Below are 27863 nucleotides of genomic sequence, written 5' to 3' on the forward strand. Positions count from 1 at the left end.
TTAAATATCTTGGCAAAAGTTAAGCATCACCGAATTTTAAAAAGCGTCCTCAACAACCACCCGTGCATTTTCATTACCCGTTGACATCACCCGTTGCACACGAATGTACACGTGGTCGGTTTGTACAGTTGGTGTACAGAGGGTCAAACACATGTTGCATCTCAAGTTTTTTACAATCAATATGTTCTTAATTTGGAAAGAAAAGGTGCTGTCGTGGTGGGACGTCATTTTACAGAAAAAGTTATAATGACAAATGTTCCAAATATTATTGTGATGAAGCAATTCCCTGCTGTAACATACATTTATAAAAACAACAGGGATTTTTCAGTAAGGTAGACATACTCACTTTCAGTGTAAGTGAGCAACATCCCAGCAAGATGGCTGCACTGCCTTGTCCTTGTATCAGTTATGAATGGAGTAGTGTCGTGATTCAATATAGTTACGGAGTTTTTTATATAAATACTTCTGTTTTCTTTCATTATTGTTATTCACAATTTGGCATTGAGTGAATTCGATCAGCCCAGCGTAGCTCGGTAGTCAAACTATGCCTTCACTCAAGCATATCTAGTTCCAACAAAATGCATTCAGCGTGGGACTACTATTCACTCACGGCAAGAACTGATCTTGGCCCTCCAAGAAGAATGGCGTCAAATCCCACGTGACCTCATCAGACGACTGACTTTTTCTGTGCGTCGAAGAGTTTTTTGCGTGTATTGAGGCATTTGGTCGTCACACACGCTACTAATGACTTGTTATTGAACTTGAGCATTGTTTATGTACTCTGCCTATTGTCTATGATTCTGAAAGCTCGAGTTTTGTACCACACCAAACTTTGGGGGGCTCTGACGTCATTCTCGGTCGCGGTATGATTGTCATTTTCAGTGTTGATTATGTTGATATATTGATCTTCTCAATAAACTTTACTTCATGCATGTATGTTTTGTTGTTTTTGAGCAAGGGTGATTTTAAACTCTGGTAAAGTTTCTTTTGGACGTCAGTTTAGTTTACTTGAATTGTTCTGAAATATATATATCATATGATCAAATTATATGCCATATGAGGTCATAAAGGTCATACAATGGTGTAACATACGGAATAAATGCATGTATATCTAGTTACACATAGATGCATAAAGTAATTACGTTCTTTAATATCATCAGAATTAAGTCAGCAAAACAAAATGACACCATTGCAATGAGCGTGTGGTACTCATTAGATACCAATGCTGGTCAGAGTGCTGAATTGCTTAAACTAGCATCTCGGAACACCCCAGTGCGTGAAGACTAGCTGTTAGCACGGCCTGCACGGCTTGCACGACATGATAACCGTCATGTCCAATGTCCAATGCAAAAACGTTCACTATCAATACAATATGGTCTACCTGGGCTCAAAAGATTGTGGACACGTTTACAACTAAGATAGGTGAAAATCGTGACTCATGAAAATGTTGTTGACGTAACCGATACACTCGCGTGTCAGTGAAACGTGAAGCGGACATAGAACGGAGCGTGGTTTAACTTGAAATGAGCGAGTCGGGTTTAATGGTGCTTTAAACATTATTTCGTAAGTTACACAACTAAATGCTAGTTTTATGCGTGAAGAAAGTCTGAAGTGATGCAAATATTGCATATCTTATATGCCATGAATTGATTAGGGTTAATCTATTACCCGAACCTTCATTCGCACACCAGTTAGGCAAATACTTCCTCCAGGGATACTTAATATTTACATTTCTACTGTGCAATCTTGCAAGATTCTTATATACCTGAACATGAAATGTGAACAATATTTTGTGTATGTGTGCCCGTGTAGCTGACTGTTCTCCCTCTCAATCGCCGCGAATAGCAATCTTAATAGTTCTCGCTACTGCTAAACAAAGATCTGAGGACATTCCATTAGGGGTCACGTCAGAACATTCTTTCAAGATTAATCAGAGCTTACCAGATCATGAAAGTGACAGTCGGAATGTGATTCCTAATCATGCAACCTCGAAAATTTTAACACGGGCTATTCCGAACGATAGGTACGGTCTTAACGACTGAATCCATAGAATTTAGACCATCTGTTAGCCATTCCAGAATGTTCTTTTGTTCAGCTTTAAAATCTTTAATCGAGAATTTGTAATAATATGTTTCGAAGCGTCGTCACCAATTTGAAATTAGTACCGTAAAGTACAAGAAAGCTGCCTTCTGATTGGCTAATGTCTACTTCTTGTCAGTCATTACATGGGACGGTCAAAGTTCGCGCAAGGTCGGTCTGACGTGACCAGTAACGGGATGTTCTCAGATCTTTGTTTAGCGATAGCGAGAACTAAGGTCTTATTTTAATGAGATTGCGCGAATAGCTGCAAGATTGATATACTGCTCGTCGACCGACTTCAAGTGTTGACGTGGAATGGTTATTATTAGCTGTCAAGGCGGGTTTAGGTTCCCCTGCCCGAGGACGTCCTGGGTGTAGGTTTTATAACCACTCCGACGCCCAGTGTTCAAGCAGGGGTAAGGGAACAGGATGATGTCTTGTCGCTACCGATGTATGGTTATTTTATAGATGACAGTCTGTGTCTCTTAGAAGATCACCTACCTACATCTGTGTTCAGCAGGTCACGTAATTCTTGGGCATAGGGCAACAACGTATGGACACAGAACCCTTTGCAGAGCTGGCGCTGCTCTATGGTACGAGCGTCCGGTGGATGTCAGCAGCTTCCGTTCAACCCTCAAGACCATCCTCTTTAAAAGAGCATATGACTGAGGCTTTTGAGCAGGGACTATCTGGATTAAATTCAGAATATAAATTCCTAATCCATAATAGTAATTAAATGTAAACATGTAAACATTAATAAAGAGAGGCTTCAGGAAGCTCGGAGAATATTCCAAGATTTAACTTAGCCCACATGCGTGATCATTTTTTTTAACGACGGGCTCACTATAGTTAATGTCTTACTGAGGGTTCAGGATATCATCTCGGGCATATGGGCAATCGGCAGAGTGTATACAGGATGAAATGAAGGTAAAGTTACAGAAACAAATAGTAACAATCATTTCTGCAGAAGAAAACCCTATTGGTCTGAAAAGTTGCATATGGAACAGTGTTTGTTTGTTTGTTCAACACCGCACTCAGCAATATTCCAGCTGTATGACGGCGGTCTGTAAATAATCGAGTCTGGACCAAACAATCCAGTGATTGACATCATCAGCATCGATCCACGCAATTGGGATACGATGACAAACATCAACCAAATCGGCGAGCCTTACCACCCGATCCCGTTAGTCGCCTATTACGAAAAGCATAGTCGCCTTTTCGGCAAGCATGGGTTGCTGAAGACATATTCTCTAACCGGATTTTCACGCGTCAGGTGGAACAGTGAAAACATGGAGGAAAAGATGTATGCTCCCTTTGAGGCTGCGTTTATAACAAAAATTACCTTAAAGGCGATTTCATGTTTGAGAGAAAGAAATATGATAAACTTAAGAGGAAGTCAAAAAGAGAGTTTCAGCTACGTTAACAGCAAGAACCTTCTGATCTTCAGAATACCACATCGCATTACAAGTTAATGTTTTGAACACTCGGTGTCACCATCACCGTGGCGTACGGGTTTCATGAACCCAATACCCAAGGTTAAAAAGTATTCCCACCGCCCCGTGACAATACCGGGGTATCCCCCTCAGATCCATACTGTGCAAGGTGTGCACGTGTGTATTGAACTGTAGAATCCAGTAATCGTTGGAAATAAATACGATCCTTGCAGAAGAGCAGAATGAGAGAGAGAGAGAGATTCTTTATTTCCTCCAGAAGTTAATCCGAACATAATTAATCAAACGTTATGTGTTTGTGTTTGAGTTTGTGGATATAGAGAACGCACTCGATAGCGTGGATTGCCTTTGATACAAACGAATGTATTTTGCTATACGAGGCAAAACGCTACAAGCTACAATCTACGTAAACTAACGGGCAAAAGAATGTAAAGGTTGGCAATTTGTAATTTTCCTAAAAACAGCGATAACTAGTGGAAGGTGGGTATTTGGGAATATGACTGCCCAGGAACAGGTACCAAAAAAACTCTCACCCGAACGCGCCACCTTTGACGGCGCTCGTGCGGTGACAAAACAATGGTGAAACAGGTTATAAATGCGTTCGTCAGTATATGCAGGGTATAACCACATGTGATGAAAGCACACAAAAGAAATGCCTCGACTGTCACAGGAGCAGAGAGAGAGCCACCGGTATGGCCGAAATGGGGGCAACACTGGTCCAAATTGCCAGAAGGTTAGGTTGTACACCATTGACAATAGCCAGGTTGATTCAACGGTACCGGCAGACAGGGAGGACACAGAACCGGCCTAGAACCGGACGACCCCGAGTGACAACACCACTGGAATACGGTCAGATACGGCTCATTCACCTGCGAAACAGATTCGTAACAGCTACAGCGTTGGGACATCCCATTAGCCAACGTACAGTACTACGACGACTTCATGCTGCTGGAATCCGAGCGTATCGTCCTTTCCGAGGAATGTTACTGAGACTGCGATGTGCGAGGCAGGTTCGACCCTGGCAAGTGAAAAATTGGCGTCGAGTGCTGTTTACTGATGAAAGTCGGTTTAACTTGTTTCGAAATGACGGCAGAGAACGAGTTTATCGACGCAGAGGGGAACGTTTGGCTCCGACGTGTATTCGAGAGGTCCATCCATTCGGCGTTGGAGGTGTCATGGTGTGGGGCGGTATTTGTGGAGATCAGAAGACTGATTTGGTGATTATACAGGGAAACCTGAACGCTGTGCAGTACAGAGACCAAGTGTTGCAGCCAGTTGTGCTTCCGTTCTTACAAAACCAACAGCAGGTGACATTGTTTCAACACGACAATGCCAGGCCCCATACTGCAAGACTGACCCAGAACTTTCTCAACCAGCAGAACGTTGACGTTTTGCCCTGGCCTGCCCTCTCATCCGATATGAATCCTATTGAACATCTGGGGGACCATCTTGACAAACAGATTAGAGCACGCCATCAGCCTCCCGTCAACAGACAAGAATTGCAGCAGGCCCTGAGAGACGAGTGGCAACGGGTTCCAGTCCACGTCATCAGAAGACTGACGTCATCGATGAGGCGGCGTATCACAGCATGCATTGAGGCAGCTGGAGGTCATACACGCTATTGAAGGCAACTGTGTCGACAATGAACTTGTAGTGTGTCTGACAATTTTTGGGTGACATTCCTGACAACTTTTGAACCTTGAGTTTACATTACCTGTGATTGCACAATTTCATTCAAACTGTGGTTGATCAATCATTTGTTACCCCTCCCTAGATTATATCATAATTCACAACAAAACCTCTTGTTATATTTTTATCGATCATGGAACTCGACCTATACTTTCTTTTGCCGCCCAGTTTATATGGAAGTAACTGTAAAGTTAAAGTGTTTCAATACCGACTCATTTAAAGTTGTACTTGGTGTAAAACAAGAATGCAAACTGTTACCGACCTTGATTTCTATTTATAGAAATAACTTGTTGACTACCATTAACAATTTGAAGAGTATTTTATCTGTTTGTCTGTTGTTTAAAGGCGCACTCAGCAATATTCCAGCTATATGATGGCGATCTGTAAGTTATGGAGTCTGGACCAGACAATCCAGTGATTGACATCACCAGCATCGATCTACGCAATTGGGATACGATGACATGTATCAACCAAGTCAGCGAGCCTGACCTTCCGATCCCGTTTGTCGCCCCTAACGGCATTTATTCCCTACCCGGATCTTCACGGGTCTTAAAGTGTGGTATATGTATTGATTAATCTATACTATCTATTGTGCTGTATGCTGATATTGCCTTGCCTCTCGCGGAAGAAAATTCCCCCAGCATTAAGACAGAATGAAAAAATAATAATACATTTTAGAAATAAATCTTTGACTATATGTTATCTTCTCAGATAACTTTACACTCTTCCAAAAAATAAACGCACAGGAAGATTTTTAGTAAATTTATTGTATTTATTTATTGTAGTTTAACATGAATATCCCACACAGACACAGCATACTGATTTCGAGCCCACCGGTCCTTGTTTTAGCCATTTAATGCCGATCGCCAGGCAGGGTAACAACAAGTACCATCTTTTAACGTCTTTTGAACCCGGGTTATTTTATGCTGCTGGTACATGGTGTTTAAATAATAATAAAGTGGAAGTAATACAAAAGCCTGTCGTCTTGTCTAGGTGTTACTAAGAAGGCACAAGTTATTGCTGCCCGGGGTGTTATGGGAATGAGTTCTGTGCTGGTCACACAACATGTGGAATAATTTCGGTTGTATTTTAGAAAACAAAATACACGTTCTACCCTAATTCCAGCTTTTATAGTTAGGCGGTCCATGGAGAATTCAGTCTTGGTATATAAAGAATGTTTAATCGTTTAGTTAATTGTAATATGAAGTTTGTATTGGTTTTTTTTGGCTTGAGCATTACTCGACACATAAGTTAAGTTCTAAATGTACTTACTACTGATGATAATGACAAGTGGAATGTTTGAGATGGTAGTAATTACCCCAATTGTAACAAATTACGTACTTTTGTAGCTTATAAGAGTTTTCCAAATGTTATAATTTATGTCATGAATGCTAGGTTTAGTGATTATCCAAGAATTTTATCCGATTCGTCTTTCCGATGTGGTATTTAACTATTATGTATTGAGACCGGCCGATGCGTCGATACGCAGATACGCCCCCAACACTTTTACCTGTTTGTTTAAAAGATACTTTATATTATCTCCCCACTGTGATAATGCTCCCCACGAATGTCATGTTTGTAGATTTTAGGATGATCTATGCTATTAACTACTGGCACGGATTTTTGTGTGACTCAGATACTTTGTTTTTTATGAAGTAAGATTCAGGCAATATATCTAAAAGTCTGTACAATATTTTTCAAAGGCGAAAGAAATATTCTTAGCATGTGTCTAATGAGACAATTAATAGTTGTATGATTATTATGAACGAACTGGGAAACACATTACAACCGGTAGTAAGTTAATCGAGGTGAACCGGGGTTTAACGTCGTGTTCAAGATTATTCAATTTATATAGCGATGTACATAACTTTTACTAATAAGAACTTATGTCGGTTTTATAGTGCTAGCTCACTGAGATACCATGCCGCAGTTTAACATTAATACACCACTCAGACATAGTATGCTGCCTCCGAGCCGACCAGTCCTTGTTTTATCAACGTTAAGCCGATTGCCAGGCAGGGTAACAACAAGTACCATCCTTTCACGTCTTTAAATATGCCGCAGCAATGGGATCGAACCAGCCACGTTATCAGAAGGAAGTAAAATACAGGTGGTGGTCATGCAGGTAAATACCAAACACCTAGCTGTTGCTTGAATCTTTTGCTTTGATGTGTACTGTAGCGATACGACATCTGCCAGCGCGTTGATGTCCTCAGCTGTATAATAGGTATGCAGGTATGTCATATGAAGAGAGATTAGTTGTATCAAGAGGCCAGTAGTGTCGTTGAAGGGGTGTACCCTTTTTCAGAACATTGACTGTGGCCTGAATATCAGAATATACGGTAACGTCACTATCCCCAAACTAGCATTTTCCAATGCGTGACTGCTTTGCTAAGAATGTCCAATGTTCTTCGCTTTGTCGATGATAACCTTGGCCTATGGAGATTGGGTCGTTCAAACTATAACATATGTGTTGTAACATATGTGGAGAAAAATAGTTTGTTTTTGACATATTACTTTCTTGACGATGTCGTACATTTCAGTGGGTCTTTCCAATGGATCCCTACCGGTAAGAGATACATACAAAACCTCCGGTAAAATGCATATGACAACAGCCCGACCAACTACTGAGGTAGTGGTCCGGTCCAATGGTATCCGACGGAGGACGATTCCAGGTCAGGGTAAACATTTACCACATGGAACGTTAACGGACTGAAAAATACACTGGATGACATAGATTTGATAAGTTTTTTGTATGAAATGTGACGTTATAGGATTTGTGGTAATTTGAGAGTAATGTCAAAATGGAGGATGTACTTCCTCATTGATGCATTACGGTGTTTATCACTCAAAGTGTTAATAACAGAGGCAGTGTGGCATTGTGGTGGGTCATAAAAGTAAGAAACCAAATTCTGAAAATTTGAAATAAATTTTCTGATTGTATTTTTATACTTTTTTATAAAACCATTTTATGGATTATAACATTACACTTTGTTTGGGTGTGTCTTTATATATCCAACTAACTCATCAGTGAAGAGTGATTCCAGACTGTTGAAAGGAACAGACTATTTAGAACATTGTTTTATATCTTGCATCTCAGATATTGAACATTCCAACACCCAATATTTTGGAATTACCTGCTTTTAAAGCGGATTACATATTAATCTTGATTCAAAATTATACAAAACCTTCGTTTTACTTAATAGCGAGAGACTTAGAAGCACTGAAAAATGGATGTTTGGAAATGTTCATGTAAACATATCTACATATAATATTTTGGGTTGCTGTTCTCAAATACATTCACGGACGACTTTATCTTAAATAAGAATTGGGGAACTGCCATTAATGTGTTGGAAGACGATGTGGCATTGTTCGCTGTAATTGTGTTTGCTAGGAGAAATGGAAGATGAGTACCATTTTAAATTCGTATGCCCATATTTCACTGCCTTAATGTCAGTATGTTATTATCTTTTAATAGAAAGCATATTTTTATATATCGCCGAGTACCCTATTTTCGAACAGCAGTGTTTGATATTTATTTGTCGCATTATAGGGAGAGGTGTGACGTCATCAAAGCTGCCAATTTGAGAATGCATGCGTTCAAGCCTGTCAACAAATTGTGAGATTCAACATACTCAATAATATCAACAAACGAAACGTTTTTTCATAAATTCTTATATGTCTGAATGTTTTGGTGTTTTTTCATAGATTAATTCTTGTGTTGTTAACACGCAGCGAACATGTATAAACACCGACCTTTGAACACAATCATCAATGTATCCGTTGCAAACCACAACAACACAGGTATTATCAGCATGGGCAATAGTTCCTGTCAGTCGGGCCTTTGACTCTTAGCAAATTTATAAAACTGTCCGTGTTTGGTCCAGGAAAGGCGGAAGTATCAAGCGCCTATCGATTTCTCGGTTATCGAAGATTAATAGAAATGTCCCCAGAAATACACTAGCTCGGCGAACAGTTATTCCAAATAGTAAGCATTCTGTCACACATGTAGTATGACGTCATGCATTTTGTGTAATAGTTCCTATAATATCATCATTGTTGCATGTCTTACCATGGATACCTTTCAATGCCCTCGCTACTTTACACGGTTGTATCAGACGGTAATGTGAATGCAAAATCTTCTTGCGCCTCACAGGCTTCTTGGGTCGTGTACTCCCCAGGGAGTTGAGTAGGTAATTGGCATGCTCACTGATGCACTGTTTAATAGAGGAGAACTGTAGAACATAAACAGTTTTAGAGTGTGGATAGGGCGTAATATAAATATGCATACTTCTGTTCAATACGTTTGCTATTTCTTTTCAGTGACATTGCTACTTCTATTCATTGGTATTGCTGCTTCTGCTCGGTGCCATTTCCCCTTCTCTCCAACGCCTTTGCTTTTTCACTTCTATTCAAAGCCTCTTCCACTTCTGTTCAAAGCCTCTTCCACTTCTGTTCAAAGCCTTTTCCCCTTCTATTTAACGTCTTTGCTACTTCTATTCAACTTCTTTTCCCCTTCTATTTAACGTCTTTGCTACTTCTATTCAACTCCTTTTCCCCTTCTATTTAACGTCTTTGCTACTTCTATTCAACTCCTTTTCCACTTCTATTTAACGTCTTTGCTACTTCTATTCAACTCTTTTTCCACTTCTATTCACCGTCTTTGCTACTTCTATTCAATGTCTTTGCTACTTCTATTCAACTTCTTTCTACTTCTATTCAACGCCTTTTCCACTTTTGTTCCTTCTATTTTTACTGTACATTTACGTAACGTAATTATTTTTGTCCACGCTACTGATATTTAGTACTCAACCATACATACCTTCAGGTGTAATGAGGAGTTGATGTGTCCAGCGGACATCAGAATATATCATCATACACCACGATTCCTGGGAGAAGGTCCCCTAAGGTGAAGAACGTGTGCCCAATCCAATTCACTCTTTGTGAATAAAATATGTTTAAACTAAACCATCGTTTGTGAAATGTTATCCTCATAATTATCAGATAGTTGTGATAGACACGCTCAGTTTACAGACATGACATAAGATGAAACACACCATCTAAGAACAGTTTATTAACATAATTTGAAGCCAAGACAAACAAACACTGCACTGAAGTAACTTACATGTTTACAGACACATACGTGACCTCTTCATTCATGACGTCACAACATAGATCCAATCAAAACTACCCACACCGTGTCCTCACAAAAGTAGGTTAAACGTATCCGGTCGGTTTCCTTGAAACGTCTTTCATGACGACTCCGGCACATCACCTCCCGCTTCGTTGAGTAGTCTACAGTGACGGGGCGGACTTTCAACTAGTTGCTGTCAAAATTGTGGTGTGAAAATTATTTTCGCTGTGGAATTTATTAATATTTACTTAAGAGGATTTCGGAATTATCTTCTCTGTGGATGAATGTGGATGGACAACTAACAATAATGATCACAGTAAGTACATCAATAAGTCTGCACCCATGCCGACATGCTACAAATCATAAAAAGACTGTGTATAAGCTGTATAGAATATATAGACAAACGTATTACAGTGACCGCATTCCATTGTATATAGCGAAAATGTTCAGCTTGAGATTTCACACAGGTGTGACGAGGTCAGGATGCTGATAAACACACCAATTGCAACAGGCGAATCTTGAATGAAATGGACGAATTAAGTTGTAAGTCATGTGCAGACCCAAATGCACATATAGCCAGCACTCAACACATGACATATTCATCTGTTACTGCGAGATGATAGTATCACTTGTATCATACTACAGTGGGTGCATGTGTATACGGGAGAGGGGTGTACACGGTTACCAGTAAGATGGGAGTGTAAAAAAAGTAGAGTAAATCCACACGGACGCACTGACACAATAAACAGCTCACTTGAAATGGGAATACCGAAGGAGACTCCTCATTATAGCCGACATTGGAGTGAGAGAGTGAGTGAGTATAGCTTTACGCCGCTTTTAGCAATATTCAACAATATATCACGGCGGGGAACATCAGAAATGGGCTTCACACGCCCACATTGGATTTCATGTGAGATAAAAACATCTAAATGTCGTAACGGAGAGTATAAAGATGAAAATGCGCTACTGGTTGTATTTATGTGGTTTAGGCTGATATACCATAATTGCTCCTTTGCTATTCTGGCATGACAACCTGCAGTATTACGGTCACCACGATTTCCTTATCATCGATGTTATCAATGTTTTATCGCGAGAATTTCGTCTCATAAAATTTACTCCAACCTTTCCCCCGCGACATATGAGGCACTGGTTTGCTACAACTGTATATATAGTGAACCGCAAAAGAAACGTCACTCCAAGTAACATTGCATGAAAAGTTGTCATTGAAATATATATGTTTATATGAATAAAGATATGTTGATTTAGATGTCTTGATAACCTAACGTCGACGTTTCCATCAATAATACTCAACGGCGAGATAGCACAGGAAAGACGCGTACGGTTTGGGCAAGTTGAAACACATGTTTCTTTTGACATTGTAAATCCTTATTTCTCACATCAGTTAAAAGACAGTATTTGTAAAACAAGCTAAATATTGGAGATTAGAAGATGACATGTAGAAACCTCGGTGAACGATGGCAATGCTTTAATTAACACCCTTCTCTGAGAGAGCGAGAGAGAGTAATGTTTATTATAATGTCACATGTTATATACACTTCATACTAAAACACGTACACAAACAATAAAATATGACATCCGACCAGGTATGGCCTACGAGACACTAGACATAAAAGCAAATGTATAACGTCATGATCTGGATAAGGTAAATTAGGACATATACTAACACAATGTTTAAAGTTAAGATTGGTTTATGAACACGCACGCACACACAACGGCGTGGCGTCCTGGTGGCCGGGGATAACACGGACAATAACATGAATAGACATCACCTGAAGGGAAAACTCACAGAATCAGTTATGTAACAATTAAATAGTATTAGGAGCTCAGTGAATGTGTTGTGATTTTATCCCGGGCAAGTCATCACACACCCAATCACGATACATCTCGTTGCCCTGCCATTTCATATTACATTTCCGACTATATTTATTTTTCGTTCATGCCTCCTAACAGATAACGAGAAATCCTACGCAGTTGAAATAATCACCAGGATTTGAATTTCTAGTGGCTCTTGAGGTGACTGCAACACACATGGGTGTGACTGAGATATCTCTTCTTCCTGTATGGTTGTATATTGGTAGCAAAATAATGGATGTGTCTTTGTCACTGCTTTCTGGTACTGACGTCCGCCACTGTTGACATACTTCCTTTGCGGAGTAAGACATTTGACCCCCCATACAAACACAATCTCCACACGGCTAATACCAGGAAGTATGCCGCGGTTTTATCCTACCCAACGTATTCTTGTCACAATACGCAGCCAAATGCCCCCATTGTACACGTGACACCGCTGAAATTGTTATGTCAGTTAAACAACATATACTAACTATGCTTAATAAAAATTTCAATAAATAAATATTCTGAATTAAATAATTCATCTTTCAATACATATTCATGAAGACATCTCGAATTTAAGGTCGTGAATCACAATTTTCTCGGGCATGAGTAAGGCAAGTTCAGTTGGATCAATCTTTGGTTTGCACTTGGAGCAATATCTCCCAGGCTGTTTTCAATCACCTGGTGTCTTAAATACGCCGCCGCTGTCTCGCCTGTATGAACGCACATGGTGGTTACACCTGATAGTGACATTGTAAATTGAGTTGTTACATCACACCTCGTTCAAGGGTGTCGCTCTGTCCACTGTTATCAGGTTTGTTTTTTGGCAATGAAGTTGTTACGATCAGATGAATCACCAAATATTATGTTGTTATTTGAACATAACACTGACACAACTTAATATGAAACATAGTTACTTTTTCCCGTAAGTATATGTGGCGTGGTCAGTAAGGCAAAGACACGCTAATCCAGACACTGGGCCTCGGTTTGACTGTAGCGGGCTTCTAACAAGAACGACTGTACTTCGAGCGGCCTTCTTACAAGAAGGAGGTTTGACTGCAACTTTAGCGGGCTTCTTACAAGAACAAGGTTTGACTGCTCCTAACAAGGCTTGACTGCACCTCAAGCGGGCTCCGTACAAGAACAAGGTTTGACTGCACCTCAAGTGGGCTTCTTACAAGAACGAGGTTTGACTGCACCTCAAGCGGGCTTCGTACAAGAACGAGGTTTGACTGCACCTCAAGCGGGCTTCGTACAAGAACAAGGTTTGACTGCACCTCAAGCGGGCTTCGTAGAAGAACACGGTTCGACTGCACCTCAAGCGGGCTTCTTACAAGAATGAGGTTTGACTGTGCCTAACAAGGTTTGACTGTACATGTACATCAAGCGTACGTCTTACAAGAGCGAGGTTTGACTGTATCTCAAGCGGGCTTCGTACAAGAACAAGGTTCGACTGCATCTCAAGCAGGCTTCTTACAAGAAGGAGGTTTGACTGCATCTCAAGCGGGCTTCGTACAAGAACAAGGTTCGACTGCATCTCAAGCAGGCTTCTTACAAGAAGGAGGTTTGACTGCATCTCAAGCGGGCTTCTTACAAGAACAAGGTTTGACTGCACCTCGAACGAGCTTCTTACAAGAACAAGGTTTGACTGCACCTTGAGCGGGCTTCTTACAAGAACAAAGTTTGACTGCACCTCAAGCGGGCTTCTTACAAGAACAAGGTTTTATGGGTTTCAGATTCTTCACTGGGGACGGGCACACATGGTTTGGGAGTGAGTTTTCACTCTATCATTGTAACTGCGATCGGACATCCCTGAAATCAAGATAATTTGACTCGTAATTGAACATTTTATTATTGTGTTAATATGTACAGTATGGATGACTTTTGTGTTGAAACTTTATTTTGGATCATATTGTGCTTTGATGTTTTACGCTGACACAGAGTATTATATTTACTTAGAGAACATTGTCTCCACTATAACCACAGCACAGTTCAGGTCGACTGTGTGGTCCCAGCAATGGTGTTAAGGATTTGTTCACAGAATACTGAATAGAATTATAATGATTGCGGTCTAACCAGTTATCGATGTGTCGATGTGTTATTTAACGTGTAGGGAGTTAAATAAAAAATATGTTTTGTATGTTTTGATTTAGGGACCTTAATACTTAATTATTTAAAATAATTTGATGGTCTATAAATATTGCTAATACTCGAGATAATCCAGGTGAGGAAACAAAAGGCTTGTGATTCTACTTTGAATGGATGTCAGTGATTAACTGGCATTCAACAGAAATAAACATAAACATCAGGGTATGGTATATACAGTGAAGACTAAATTGTCGGTGTTTACAATTTCTGTTCTTTATTCTTGTGGAACCAGCCACGACGTTAGAAAAGCGTATTTTACGAACAAATATATGTTCAACAAAAGTTATCATTCACACAGAAAAAGTATATTTAAGTATTATTTCTAAAGTATTTGTAGCCATTGAAAATAAACTTGGACAAATTCTTCATTTCTGCTATTTTCGTTGTACAAAGTAGTCGTTTGAGTTTATAAAGATAAGGCGAAAAATAATATTCCTCTGGTATATATCTACTAAGGATTGTATCAAAAGCTTGACATTTAAATAAATAGTGGAGCTCGTCAGCAACACCAGGCGAGTTACAAAGTGTTCAGGTTCTTTCGTCTCTGGGGATACCAAGCCAGCGGCCAGCCTCGACGGGTACATTATGGTTACAGGTTCTGAAAGTTAGAAGCGGGAAAGATATTGTCTCTTGGGAGGAGGAGATCATTTTTTCAAAGGATGGGACAGATTTAAGTAATTTTTAGTAAGTTTAAACTATTGCACATAGTATTGCATCATGATTATTTTCGACCAGCTATTATCTCTTGGATTTAGAGAGTTATTTATTTTGATAAAGCTAGTAACATACTGGGATAAATTAACAGGGTTATCATGAATTTCCAGTTTGTGCCAACAAAATAATTATTCTTTCTTTGGGGGTGATGCCATTTTAATTTTTTTAGATGTATCTTTTCAATGGGTTCCACTCCTTCGTAACCCAAAACTTCAGAGCCATACAGAAGAATTGGTGATATCATAACATCAAACGCTTTTAAAACCGAGTCTAAAGGGAAAAGAAGAACATACATTGCTTTTGTTGCACTAGTAATTAGATTCTTAATTGGAAGCTTGTCTTCTGTTTCTGCGGAGTATAATACCGAGATAAGTATATCTATCTACGATTTCAATAGTCCGTTGACCAGACAAGTTAGACCTACATGTACTACTTGGGCCGCTTCCAAAGATAACAATTTTAGTTTTAGCTATATTAACATCCAGTTTCCAGACTGAACAATAATCATGAATAGCATCTTAAACTGATTGCAACTTCTATGGATCATCACCCGTTAAAACTGTATCATCTGCGTATAAGAGAATTATGAACAGTGAGCATAGCGCAATGAATTCATGTTCTGTACATGTAATATTGACACCGTCACAACCTTTGTTTAAAGATGACATTCTAAGTAACTAAGAAATGTTGAAAATGAAGAGATTTTCACCCTGTCTTACACCAGAGTAACTAGAGAAGAATTCAGATACAAAATTGTTATGTATAACATATTGTTTGATAGTATCATACATATCAGTAGCTAAATAAAAGAATTTATCATTAATACTATACTTCAGTAATTTTTGCCAAATGCCTACCCTCAAGACTTTATCAAAAGCTTTTGAGAAATCAATAAAGGCACAATAGAATTTACGATTAGAGCATTTTAGTATTTTACAAAAGAATATGTAAGACAAAAATATTATTAAAATCAGTGAATAATTTGCCAAAGCAGATTAATATTGTAATAGTCATAAATGAATTGGGATCAGTAGAGTCACCTTTTTTCGTTTAAATGGGCCTTATACCGGTCAACCATGATTCGGGGATTATTCCTGTTGAATAAACAAGATTGAAATGTGAAACATAAAGTGGTGCAGAGATTTCAAAGGAATCAATAAGATAATCATTTTCTATCATTTTCTATTTAATCAGTGCTGTTGATTTGTTACGTTTCAGTCGCTTTATGGCATTACGTGCTTCTTCTGATGTTATATCTTTACTAAGTGCATTATTATCATAATAATCATAAGTGACATCGGGGGAACCATCGTCGGGGTGCGAACATTTATTTAAGTTTTTGAAAAAAATTACAAAAAAAATCAATTCTGGGACAGGATTTCGTATGATTTTCATTTTCACAATTCAAAACTTTCCAAAACTCTTTTGGCGAGTATTTATATTGTTGCCTTAAGATATTACTAGTTCAGTTTTGTTGCATTCTGGAATGTTTAGCAAGACATTTTTAATATAATATTGCTTGATGGTAGTAGCAAGTGTGATTAACTGGAATCTTATGTTTGTTGTATCGCTTTTTGGCTCCAAAATAATGTTTTCTCACGGCTACGTGTTACGTCTACTACGTCCAGCGTGACATAATCCAGTGGAGTTAACTTTGCATGCTGCATCACACATCACGTGCGCGATACCGGGAGCAATATTGTTGACTTCCCGTGCGAGGTCATCACCAGCTTCAATTTCACTGACCACGTCAGATCTGTGACACAGCTTTCCAACACATTCAGTATATATATTATTGGAAATGTTTTACCCATATCAAGTTTACAATGCTTAGCTTTTGGGTGCATTTCCCCTTTGTTCACATTACTTACAGCATTGTTTCCTGGGTGAGAGTTGGAAATATCCACCTCTCTATTATTTAACAATGAAAGTGATATCGGGCAATGAACGTCTGAATATAGTGGTGACAAATCACGCACTTCATATTCAAAGAACATGTGTAAACACTTAGGAGCGGCAATAACATAATCAATAAGGCCTTTATTATCTTTACGTGTAACTTTTCCAACATGTTTACCTTTCCCATTCGCCCGTGTTTACGTTTTTGGACAGATTAATAAATATTTCGCCATGATCATTCGTTCTACCTTTATCCAGTATGCAGCTTTCATATCGTAGACTATGATGGTAGACTGTCTAATACAGTTTCAGGGTCAGCTTCTGTTTTCAAATCATCATAGTCTAAACCAAATTCTTCCTTAAAATGTTTGCCAATATAATGTGACAGTCGAGCAATCCACTCGAACGGGCATTGAAATCACCTAATATGATTCTGATTGGGACAATGTGCTTAAAACTGACTCCTCTGTGGTGAATATTTTTACCCATATAGGGGATATAGACACCACCAATAATGAGGTCCTCATCAGATTTTACAAATTTTTGGATAATTTAAACAATAATACAAAATCGTTGCCAAATTCTAAAATTGATTAATAATCAGCATACATGTCTCTAACAGCAACTGCAAGCACCACCTCATCTCCTTCGTGCATTTGATGTATGTTGCATGGATACCTTGTATCCATTAATATGCAAATTTGTCTCTTGAAAGCAGACACTATCTCCTTGTTGTATTAGGCTAACAAAATCAGGATAATTAAGACGATTGCGCAACCCACACACATTTAGATTTAATATTAGAATACCCAGTGGATTTGGTTTTTCCACATCATGAATGGTATGACTGCTGGAAGATGTATTACTTACATTACTACCAGTTCCAAGTATATCTATTTGGTTTTCTAGCGCATTTAGGTGGTCAGTGGTATCAGTTGTTTCGTAACGCCATGTTTGCGTCTTGCCAAAAATCGAAACTTCTTTTGTAGTAGCCTCTGACAGCTGACTATCAATGTATACTGAACCGCAAAAGAAACGTGAGAAACCTTATTTGTCCAAACACTGTAAACAAACTTTGAGACACGTTAAAAAGATTAAACTTTGCAAAACTGATCATCAAGGTTGAAATTAAAGTGTCAAATGTTCTTAAAGTGAAACACAACACTAGTCTCTGCGAAAATGGCATCACAAGTCAGTATCTCGTGTGTCCGACACGTGCATTGATGACTGCCGTGCAACGTCGATACATGGAATGGATGAGGCGGTTGATGAAGGCCATAGGCACTTGAGCCCACACTCTGAGGAACGCGGGGGGCACGGATGGCCCAGTCGTCTAAGGCGCCGCGATTCGCTGTGCAGAGTTGCGTCCCTTGAGCACGCCAGAAACCTATGATTGTGGGTTCGAATCCCAGTTCGCCCCAATTATGTTTCTAGGTTTGTCAGCACCATGCCCGTGCTCGTGGGTTTCACCGAAGTGGTAAACGCCAGTGACCTGCATGACTTCGGGCTTTCCTCCCACATTAAGCTGACACGCCGTAATATAACTGGAATAACGTTAAAAGCGGCGTTAAACCCAACTCACTCACTCACTCACTCACTCACTCACTCACTGGGGAACGCCTGATGCAGTTCAGCTGACGTCATTCAGCCGTCTTTGAATCTCCTCCCACAGGTGCTCAATGGGATTTGAAATGGGACTGAGGCAGGCCACTGCACGGTTCTGATGCCATGAAGTCTCTTATTGCTCTCGCAGTGTGGGCACGGGCGTTAGCATGCTGAAACTGTGGTTGCGGCGACGTGCCAAATGAGGTATGGTGTGTGGTCCCAAGACTTGATCAATGTACCGAGCTGCTGTGACACTATTGCTTCTCCCTGGACCGATGTTCTGGAAGACCACGTGGCCCACCCTCTGTGCAAGACCAATTATATCCCACACAAAGATGCTCGGACCACCCCACGAGTCTCTCTCAACAACACAAGCATCCGAATAACGTTCTCCACGGCGTCGCCAGACACTCTCTCTCTGCCATCTAGTGTTGAGATACAGTAACGGCTCTTGTCTGAGAAGGGGAATATTCTCCACTGCTGGTGGTGCCAATGCTGGTGCTGACGACGGTTCCAGCGATGACGTGGTGTCAGAATAGGTCTTCGGTGTGGCCTGTGACAGTGGAGGTGTCTGCTCGCCAATCGTCGATGCACGGTGTCCGCACTAATGTGTCGCTGGTGTGTCCCCATGGTCTGTCGGGCAGTTTCACAGTAACAAAGTGATCTTGAAGATGCTGTCGCACAATCTGACGATCCTGACGTCGGGTGGTGACCCTTGGTCTGCCACTACGTGGTCGGTCATCTGTAGTGTTGGTGGTCTGGTACCGTTGCTGAAGCCTGTATATGGTCCTTACGTGGCCTTGAAATGCATTGGCTACTTGCCGGGCGGTTTGTCCAGCTTGCAATCGTCCAAGGGCTTGGTGTCGCTGATTTCTTGTCAATCTTGGCATGTGGTAGCAATTCAATAACGAATTAACTTTATCCGATCTGGGTGGATTTTAATAGGGCAAGAAATGGGGGAACGCGTGTGCATTTCAATTTGCACGGAACTCACGTGCATCGGGTTACTATGGCCGTTGGCGTGATGCGTTTGGGCGATCGGTTTTATTGTCATCTGCTTTGTTTTTTATAATCAAATTTCATTCTTCCGGACAAGGTAATGTAAAATTTTAGAAACTTTGACAAAAATACCCAGATATTTAAATGACAACTTTTCATGCAATGTTTCTTTTGCGGTTCAGTATATATGAGTAACTAAAACACAATATGGATTCACAATCCATGAACAATTTTATCAAATACATTCATTTTGCAGCTAATTTTACTTAGATTATCATTACTCATTACGGTAAGAGCTATAGGAAGTCTCTACTACTGTTATGTATTTCAGGTTACCTTACAAGACTAGCTTGGGACGTTTACAATGAATGATGGCAGAGAATCAAGCCATCTACCAGATGGGCATCACCCCAGGCATGGAGTACATCATGGGGCCAGAGGGCAGCCAGGCAGAGCAGGAGGCTCTCCGAGAGGACAAGGACCAGTCCTACAGAGTCATCCTCAACATCGTAGGCAGGGAGAGGCAGGGCAAAACAAGCCTCAGGAAGATGTTGGCATGGCAGGAGTTCTGTGAGAATGAGGAAAGCACAGTTGGCATTGATCATGAGCTGGTGGAAACTTGTGGGGTACAACCGGAGTCATCCTGGTCTCAGCTGGATATGCACATGGCAAACGAGAAAGAGTTTGATGTTATCATCGGGAAACATGTGCTTAAAAGACTAAAGAAAAAGGCTTCAAGAATCAGCATTGGAAAGGTTGTAGCACCAGTAGTGTGCTTTGCTAAAATTGCGGCTGTGACTTATCTTATTCTTGGTTTGTACCTCTCTGCTGTCTCACTGGAAGGCTTGAAGGGATATCCCTGGGTTGGAATCATTGTGATTGGACTGTTTTGTGCTTCCGGACTTGCTTTTGGGACACGAGAAGGATTTGGAATTGCAGTAGGAATATTCCACCAAGTCCTTCTCTGTGAGGCACTGTTAAGATGGGATGTTGGCGGGACGGTCTTCAAAAAGTTGAAATCCGAATTTGGTTCAACGTGTGCAATTTTCATGGGATTTTTATGTTACGGTATTGGCGAAACATGTGTAGCATTTTCTTTTGGAATGTCACTTGGAGTAGGTATTGTCTGCACCTTCTGCCTGGCTCACCCACCTCAAACTACAGGTGAACACCCATCTCAATTATTCCTGTCTCCACATCTCCACATGTTCATCTTGGGGTGTTACGTAGGACTTGGATCTGTCAACTACAGATCTGTGTTGTTATATGTTATAGCTCCACTTTTAGCCATAGCAATACATGCCCTACCTGAAGACTATGCCTTTCTCTTAATGTGTGGATTAGGTACGGGGCATTTCCATGGAGTTGGGCTCTTAGCTGGACAAAATACCTACTATGTCTTAAACACAAATATAAAAAGAATCACAGACAGTCCCAGATGTCGTCGATTTATTCGTCATTTCCTTGGGGCCACACCAGGATTGTTCATGATCTATCTATTCAATTGGAACCTGTCAGTCATCTCATGGGATTATGTTTTCATGTCCTTGTCCGTTGTAGCAACTATTGAAATATTAAATAGCTTGGCAACACGGACTAAAGCTGTGTGTCCTGTTAAGAATCCAAGTAAGGTTATTGGGGCTCGAGTATTTAATACTAGTCTAAAACTGGTGCTGCGTGACTTCGCTGGTCATCCCCTCTACTACACAGCTCATCACCTTTACATGACAGGGCAGTGCATGTACCTTCTCGTCTTCAATATGCTGGATGCCACGAAAAACTTTGACTTTGCTTTTGCATACCTTCTCCAATGGCTTTATTCTATCTATGTCCATCATGATTACCCAGACATCAGAGTCTTCATTATTGGTACTCACAGAAATGACCCATCCCTCAACCAATCTGTGATCATGAAACTAGGCCACAGACTGAAGGAAGCATTGCCTAGGCAGTTTCACAACATTGTGGTTTGGAATGAAGATGACACTCCTCTCTTCCCTGTGGAAAATTCTGTAAGAAATGATAAAGATAGCGATCATTTGAATCTTAGAAGCAGAATATTGAGAGAAGTAAGATATATTAATGTTACGAAATATCCTTTAAAATACTTCTACTTCTTCAAGTTAATAGAGAATTTTCGAAAGGAACAGATACTTATCAAGAAATATGAAGATGTTTATAAGATATGTAAAGAAAATGATTGTCTCATTGAGTCGGAAGAAGATTTTGAGGAGCTACTGAAGTTCTTCTCAAATACAGGAGAAATACTCTACATTTCAAAAGACAATATCCTGCGTGAGTTCATCATATTCAATCCTCATGTGATTGTGAAAATCTTAAGTCAATTAATGACAGTGCCAAAGATGTCACATCGTGAAAGACACATACTTGAGGACTGGGAACGTTTGGAAACATTTGGGATATGTACCGAGAAACTATTCAGAGAAAATATGCCATCTGCCAATATCTTTGGGGGGTTTGAGAAAGCAGTGTATTTGTTAGAAAGCTTCAATCTCTTGTGCAAGATACAAACAAAACCAGGTCAGGCGATGCAAGATCGGCTTTTTCTCATTCCAGCGCTGCTCCCTAAGGTTCTTCCTTTCCCAGATAATTACTGGCCTGATGCAAGCAAAGATCACATTTTTTTTGTTCAGTGTGTGCCTGCTCTTCCACGCTCAGCATTTCTCAGACTTGTATGCAGATGTGCTGCATTTGATGACAGTATTATATCCGACGACCAGATCATAGTCCTTAACGCGTGTCAGACGAAGGCACTCTTTTCTTACAGGGACATGTTCAGCTATAAGTTGGAGATGCTAGATTCTAGTACTCCAAAATATCAAGACAAATCTCCTCAAGCCAAATGTAGCATGTCCAGTGGCTTTGATGCTGGGTCTCTGCCAACACCCGACAAGCAGTTCCTCAGGATTGTTATACGTTGTGAGACTGGAGTTGATTATACCCAAATGTTAAATCTTCTCTGGGAGCTTTTAACAAGAATCGTGAAAAGAGATTTTGCCAAATGCAAACTGAAGCTAGGGGTTGAATGTCCATGCGAACCACCTCATCAGGACATGAAACATCAGGTACCTCAAGTTATGTAGCATATATGTTAATTCCTCATACAGGATATTTACCATCCCCAAACACACAAGCTTGATAACCTCTTTATCATTTGATGTCATTCTTTAATTCTGTGCTTGAAATCGCTTTCCCTCTCTCACAAACATTACCGAAACATTGCGAGTTTTCCTGGAATGTGCGCATTAATATTTATCACTCACAGGGTAAGTGATGTGTCAGTCGGACAGTGGACAATATAGTTCCAACTGAAATCTGTTTCTCATACAGTGGCGAAGCAATATATATGCAAAACAACAATTGTTTTTACTTGTCTTTCGCGGCAATCCATTGGTCTGTCCGCTAGAGTAACTGCCCTTTGTCAAAGGGAAGGTACTCTATCCCTAGTCTATGAGACGTCACGGCCACGTTCAGACGTTGTTGTCGAAATCTCCAAAGTTGCCAAAACTTATATAATGCATTAGCTACGTCACAGTTAGACACGGATTGTCCATATATTGAATGTTCTTTTGATAATGATAGCAATTATCCCTGTAGTTTATCCAAATCCCCGATGGTTAATTCTGACTCGATCGCCGGATGACAAGGGCGACGCCGTGTTTGTTTATAAACACTGAAAGTAGTCCCTACTTGACCTTTGATATTTGCATCTCTATCCGCATATGACCCCTATGAATATCGTTTTTATTCGTTGGCTTTATCCTGTCGAGAAACCTACCCATTATATGATAAATATATTTATCATCCAAAATTTGCTCCCATGGGAGATATCGCTTGGGTGAGATCAAGTGATATCTACATTGTAGATATCGCTGCAATGAAATTGCATCACAATGCTTTCTAGACCATTGTGACATCATTGGTAACCATGACGTCACAATCAAATGACATCACTAATGGCTCTGCTACTGAGTGTGTTAGCAGTACTTTGTACACTTAAGACACTGCTTATAACTGTCTACAAACTGAAAAAGTTGGAAGAATGATGTCTGCTGATAAATAAAATCTCACGCATGTGTCTTTTGATATCAAATATATCCAACATGAGTTGATAAAAGTGGAAAAAAACTCCTCTGCAAGCTTCGGATATTTTCCACTTTTAACAACTCATGTTAATATATAATGAACCAAATTAAAAACTTCACAATCCTAACATTTTAACATTTTGACCAGTTATCATTGTGGGCCCATATTGTGTATTTAAACAGTAATGGCCACGTATTGTCTTCACATAACACCCGTTTTTGTGCTGGTGAATCGATCAAAATCATGTGCACAGCACTATAGTTGCAAAAGCGGTTTTTCACGTGCAACTGGTCACGTGGCCATAATAATTAACAAAAAAAGAAAAACACAAGAAAACAAAAGTCTTTACGGCCATTTGTCATACCACGCCTTTCAAATGTGCAACGTGTACGTGCCATCGGCATGTTGCAGACGGGAAAGTCCGTAGCTGAAGTCGCAAGGACGATGGGTTGTAGTCGACGGACTGTTTATGATTAACAGACGCGTCTACAGCAAACGGGTACCACTGCTGATCGCCCTCGGCCATGTCGACCACGTGTGACGTCACATGCAGAGGATCGTCAGATTGTCTCACGTCACCTCCGTAACCGATTTTTGACGGCTACATCAACCAGAAATGAACTGTTTAGGGGTAGACTGAGTGCGCAAACTGTTCGAAACCGTCTGAGAACTGCTCACCTTTAAGCACGACGGCCATACTGCGGGCCGTTTCTGACTTAATTACACAGACGTCAAAGTCAATTGTGGGCACAGCGACACTTATGATGGACTCAGAGGAATTGGAAATAAGTCGTCTTCAGTGATGAATCCCGATTTAATCTTCGATTTGCTGATGGTAGGGCGAGGGTATGGAAGCGCCGTCATGAACGTTACGCCCAGTGTTGACGCCCCGGAAGTTGACAGATTTCGAGGCGGAAGTGTCATGGTTTGGGGTGCTTTCTGTTGCAATGCACGTTCCCGGCGTCTTGTCATCCGTGGCAACCTCAACGCTGCTGCTTACCGCGACCAGGTACTGGCACCAGAACTTCTGCCTTTTGTGGCAGCACATGGACCCGGTTTGATCTTCCAACACGACAATGCCAGACCCCACACAGCAATTTTGACAAGGAATTTCCTTCAGAATGCGGGAGTCAACGTCATGGACTGGCCGTCAAGGTCTCCCGATCTCAATCACATCGAACACGTCTGGGATGCTCTTGGCAGAAGTCTGCGCACTCCCCAGAACCAACCACAGAAGTTGCAAGATCTTGGCACCATTTTGCAGCAACAATGGCGTCGTCTTTCCAATCATGTGTTCACAAGCATCACAAGGTCCGTGCGGAGGCGTTGTGTGGCAGTTGTCAACGCACATGGTGACCATACACGCTACTGAACTTGTGTGCCATCAGATTCTCGTGCTTGGGACTTACGGTTTAAACTGTTGATGTTATTACCGAATGCCGTAGGTGCTTGGAACAAATTATGGTTACCACCGTTAATTAAAATCCTTCTTTGGACATCAATTATTAAAAATTGCCTTCTCTGATACATTTGTCCGTTGTATATCATATATGGGATTACTTTTAAAATGTTTTTAATTTGACTCACTATATTTAATATCAAAAGACACAAGCACGAGATTCTCTATATGTTATGTGATGTCAATTGACTTCTGATGTGGGCATATCATCACGTACATTTTTCTTTACATATGAGTAAACATTCGAAGAATATTGACAAATATGACATGTCTATTGCAGACAGGCTTTCACATCCTGTCACTTGGAGACGATGACTTTCACGATGAAGACACGAACCACCAGAGGCTCATGACAAAACACTATTGGTGTCGCGGTAGAAAGGTGGCTATCAGAAATGGCAAGGTAACAGCTCCTCAGCCAAAACTCCAAGCATGTGATAGCTTATAAGTCTTACTTATAATCCAATCTTTTGTGACATTTTTCCTGCTTCCAATGAATTTATATCCTTATGCACACTTTTATTTCAAGTACTGTAGTTTTTTTATAAGAGCTTTTTTTCACGTTCACAATAAGTAACTAACAATGAGAAATTGATAAGTTTACTTATGGTTTAATACTTAATGTTATTGTAGGCATCACTTCTGCTCGGGCAAGAGCGGCAAGTATTTTCTCCTGACGGCTGCAAAATGACAACACAACTGAGCGATCTCCCCTACACTTTGACAGGACGGGTATGCGACTACCTCAATATTCCTAATGCCCTGGGTAAAGACTGGCGATACCTGGCAGGTAGAAATTTCCTTTTAACATTGTTAGCTATCATGTTCGTATAACTGATTTCCGATAGGCAATTTTCGTAATAACATGGGCGCAGTTGCCCCGTTACCCATAACAATTAACGATATATCTCTGACTTGTACGAGAACATATGTGTATGTGTGTGGATACATAAATATATGCATAAATATGTATTTCTCTTGTGTTAGGAATGCTTGGAAAGACATCACACGAGGTTGATCTGATCACATTCCGTTGCCCCCGAGACCCATGCGGGGCTCTGCTGAACGAATGGGTGTCAACTCATCCTCGGACCAGTGTGGCCGACCTGGTCATCAAACTGAAGGACATGGAGCGGCTGGACGTCATCAGCATCCTGGGCTTCGACTGGGAGAATGTATGACGGTCATCCTCGGACCACAGTGGCCGACCTGGACAAGGAAGGTCATAGACCTTCATATATCCCCTCATGGGCTTCAATTAGGAGAGATTGTGACGGTCATCCTCACATGTCAAGGGATAAGAACTGGGTTCCACACACTACACCGTCCTCTCACCACAGTGATATTTAGCCATGGGCATCATGGGTCCAGATAATGTACAAGTCAGGATCTACCTCGCAGTCTCATCACAATTTTCACACTTATAATGCACGTGCAGGCATGTTTTCCTGTCTCAATTATCATATTTGTTGTGTCCGTGTAGCTGGGAGACGTTGTACCCTGTCTGATAACGTCACCATGCCTGGTTGGTGTACAAGCAGGGCAACCGATGCCCCACAGCATGAGCACCAAGCAGGGGGTATGGAGAGGGATGCTCAGGGTTTTCGAAACACCCGGTGATATTTATAGAAACAGTATATTTTTTAAAAACAAAAGGTTTCTCTACCGTCATTTTTTGTAATCTTTTATACTCTTTATTCCAATAAATATTTGGCTAAAACTTTCAGTTCGTGTTATCTGCGAATAGAGACGAAAGATGACACATTTACATATGTGAGTGAGTGAGAGAATACATGAAGCATTTAGGTATACCATGGCGTCCAGTGGGCAATCGAATATGGACCGGCTAAACCAGTGACTGATATCAGGAGCCCCTCTCACGGGCGTCTGACTAGGATAGGACCCATTTGTAACAAACTTTAATGATCTATTAACGTGTCATTCAACCTCAATTAACTAAGGGACCGCCCATTTGATATTCTGAGAGGGGGTCGGGGTGGGCTCGGATTTTATCGAAAAAAGTAAATTGCCCCTAAACATTCTTGAAAAAAATAATTATGCTTTATAAAAAAGGAGAAATTGACCGTCACAGAAATTACGTTGTTGCAAGGTATTTTTCTTTTAAAAAACAGGCTTAAAATTATTCTATATCTGGTTTAGTAGCTAAAACATTAGGTTTTAATGACGTTCTTCTGTTATCAGCGAGTTATTAACTTGGCAGCAAACAATGGTTGAACGCTTCATATCACATTAAGGCATCCTCAGTTAATGATGAGATAATGAAAGTTCCATTCAGTCGATTGACATAATTCCATTAGCTCACTATACAGTAAGAATTGATGTATCATATTGTGTTTATTGCAGCCATTAATTCGCACAGTTTCCCTACAACCGGGTCCTAATCTATATCCCAATCCCCACAGGAATGTGGATCAGCGTCAGAAGTTTGGGGTTGTGTCAGGGTTCAGATATTTGATCCATGCAATTGATCCATGCATGGTGTCTGTGTTATGAAACCAAGTACCTGGGCAGCGTTTTATCTGTTGCAACAGAGGCCTATGGTTGGCTCACGTTCTGGATCACGTTGGCTGTGTGACGTGTTTCAACTGCCGATAATGCAATCGACCAGAACAACAGGCCACGTCAGGTCCAACTTTTATCTGCCGTAAAGCCTTGAAAAAAACGCATGTTTTTAAACGACCAAACATTTCACGTGAGTAAACGC

The 27863-nt window shown here is 40.5% G+C and overlaps 1 protein-coding gene across 1 annotated transcript; it reads left to right on the forward strand.

The window, feature by feature from the left end:
* The first annotated feature begins 10452 nt into the window (after nt 1-10452).
* On the forward strand, nt 10453-26847 carry LOC139477663 (uncharacterized). Its single transcript, XM_071260043.1, has 5 exons — nt 10453-10669; nt 19904-22658; nt 25419-25541; nt 25772-25928; nt 26126-26847. The coding sequence occupies exons 2-5, from the start codon at nt 19941-19943 to the stop codon at nt 26317-26319; spliced, it is 3192 nt and encodes a 1063-aa protein (XP_071116144.1). The 5' UTR covers nt 10453-10669; nt 19904-19940; the 3' UTR covers nt 26320-26847.
* The last annotated feature ends 1016 nt before the right edge of the window (nt 26848-27863 follow it).

Source organism: Haliotis cracherodii, unplaced genomic scaffold (genome assembly GCF_022045235.1).
Source record: "Haliotis cracherodii isolate W230 unplaced genomic scaffold, xgHalCrac1.p SCAF_1, whole genome shotgun sequence".
Classification (NCBI taxonomy): domain Eukaryota; kingdom Metazoa; phylum Mollusca; class Gastropoda; order Lepetellida; family Haliotidae; genus Haliotis; species Haliotis cracherodii.

Bases quoted from the DNA above. Each gene is read 5' to 3' on its own strand.
- LOC139477663 (XM_071260043.1), top strand. From the start codon at position 19,941: ATGATGGCAGAGAATCAAGCCATCTACCAGATGGGCATCACCCCAGGC. The intron at 22,659-25,418 runs GTACCTCAAGTT...TGTCTATTGCAG, and splicing joins ATCAGGACATGAAACATCAG to ACAGGCTTTCACATCCTGTC. The intron at 25,542-25,771 runs GTAACAGCTCCT...ATGTTATTGTAG, and splicing joins TGGCTATCAGAAATGGCAAG to GCATCACTTCTGCTCGGGCA.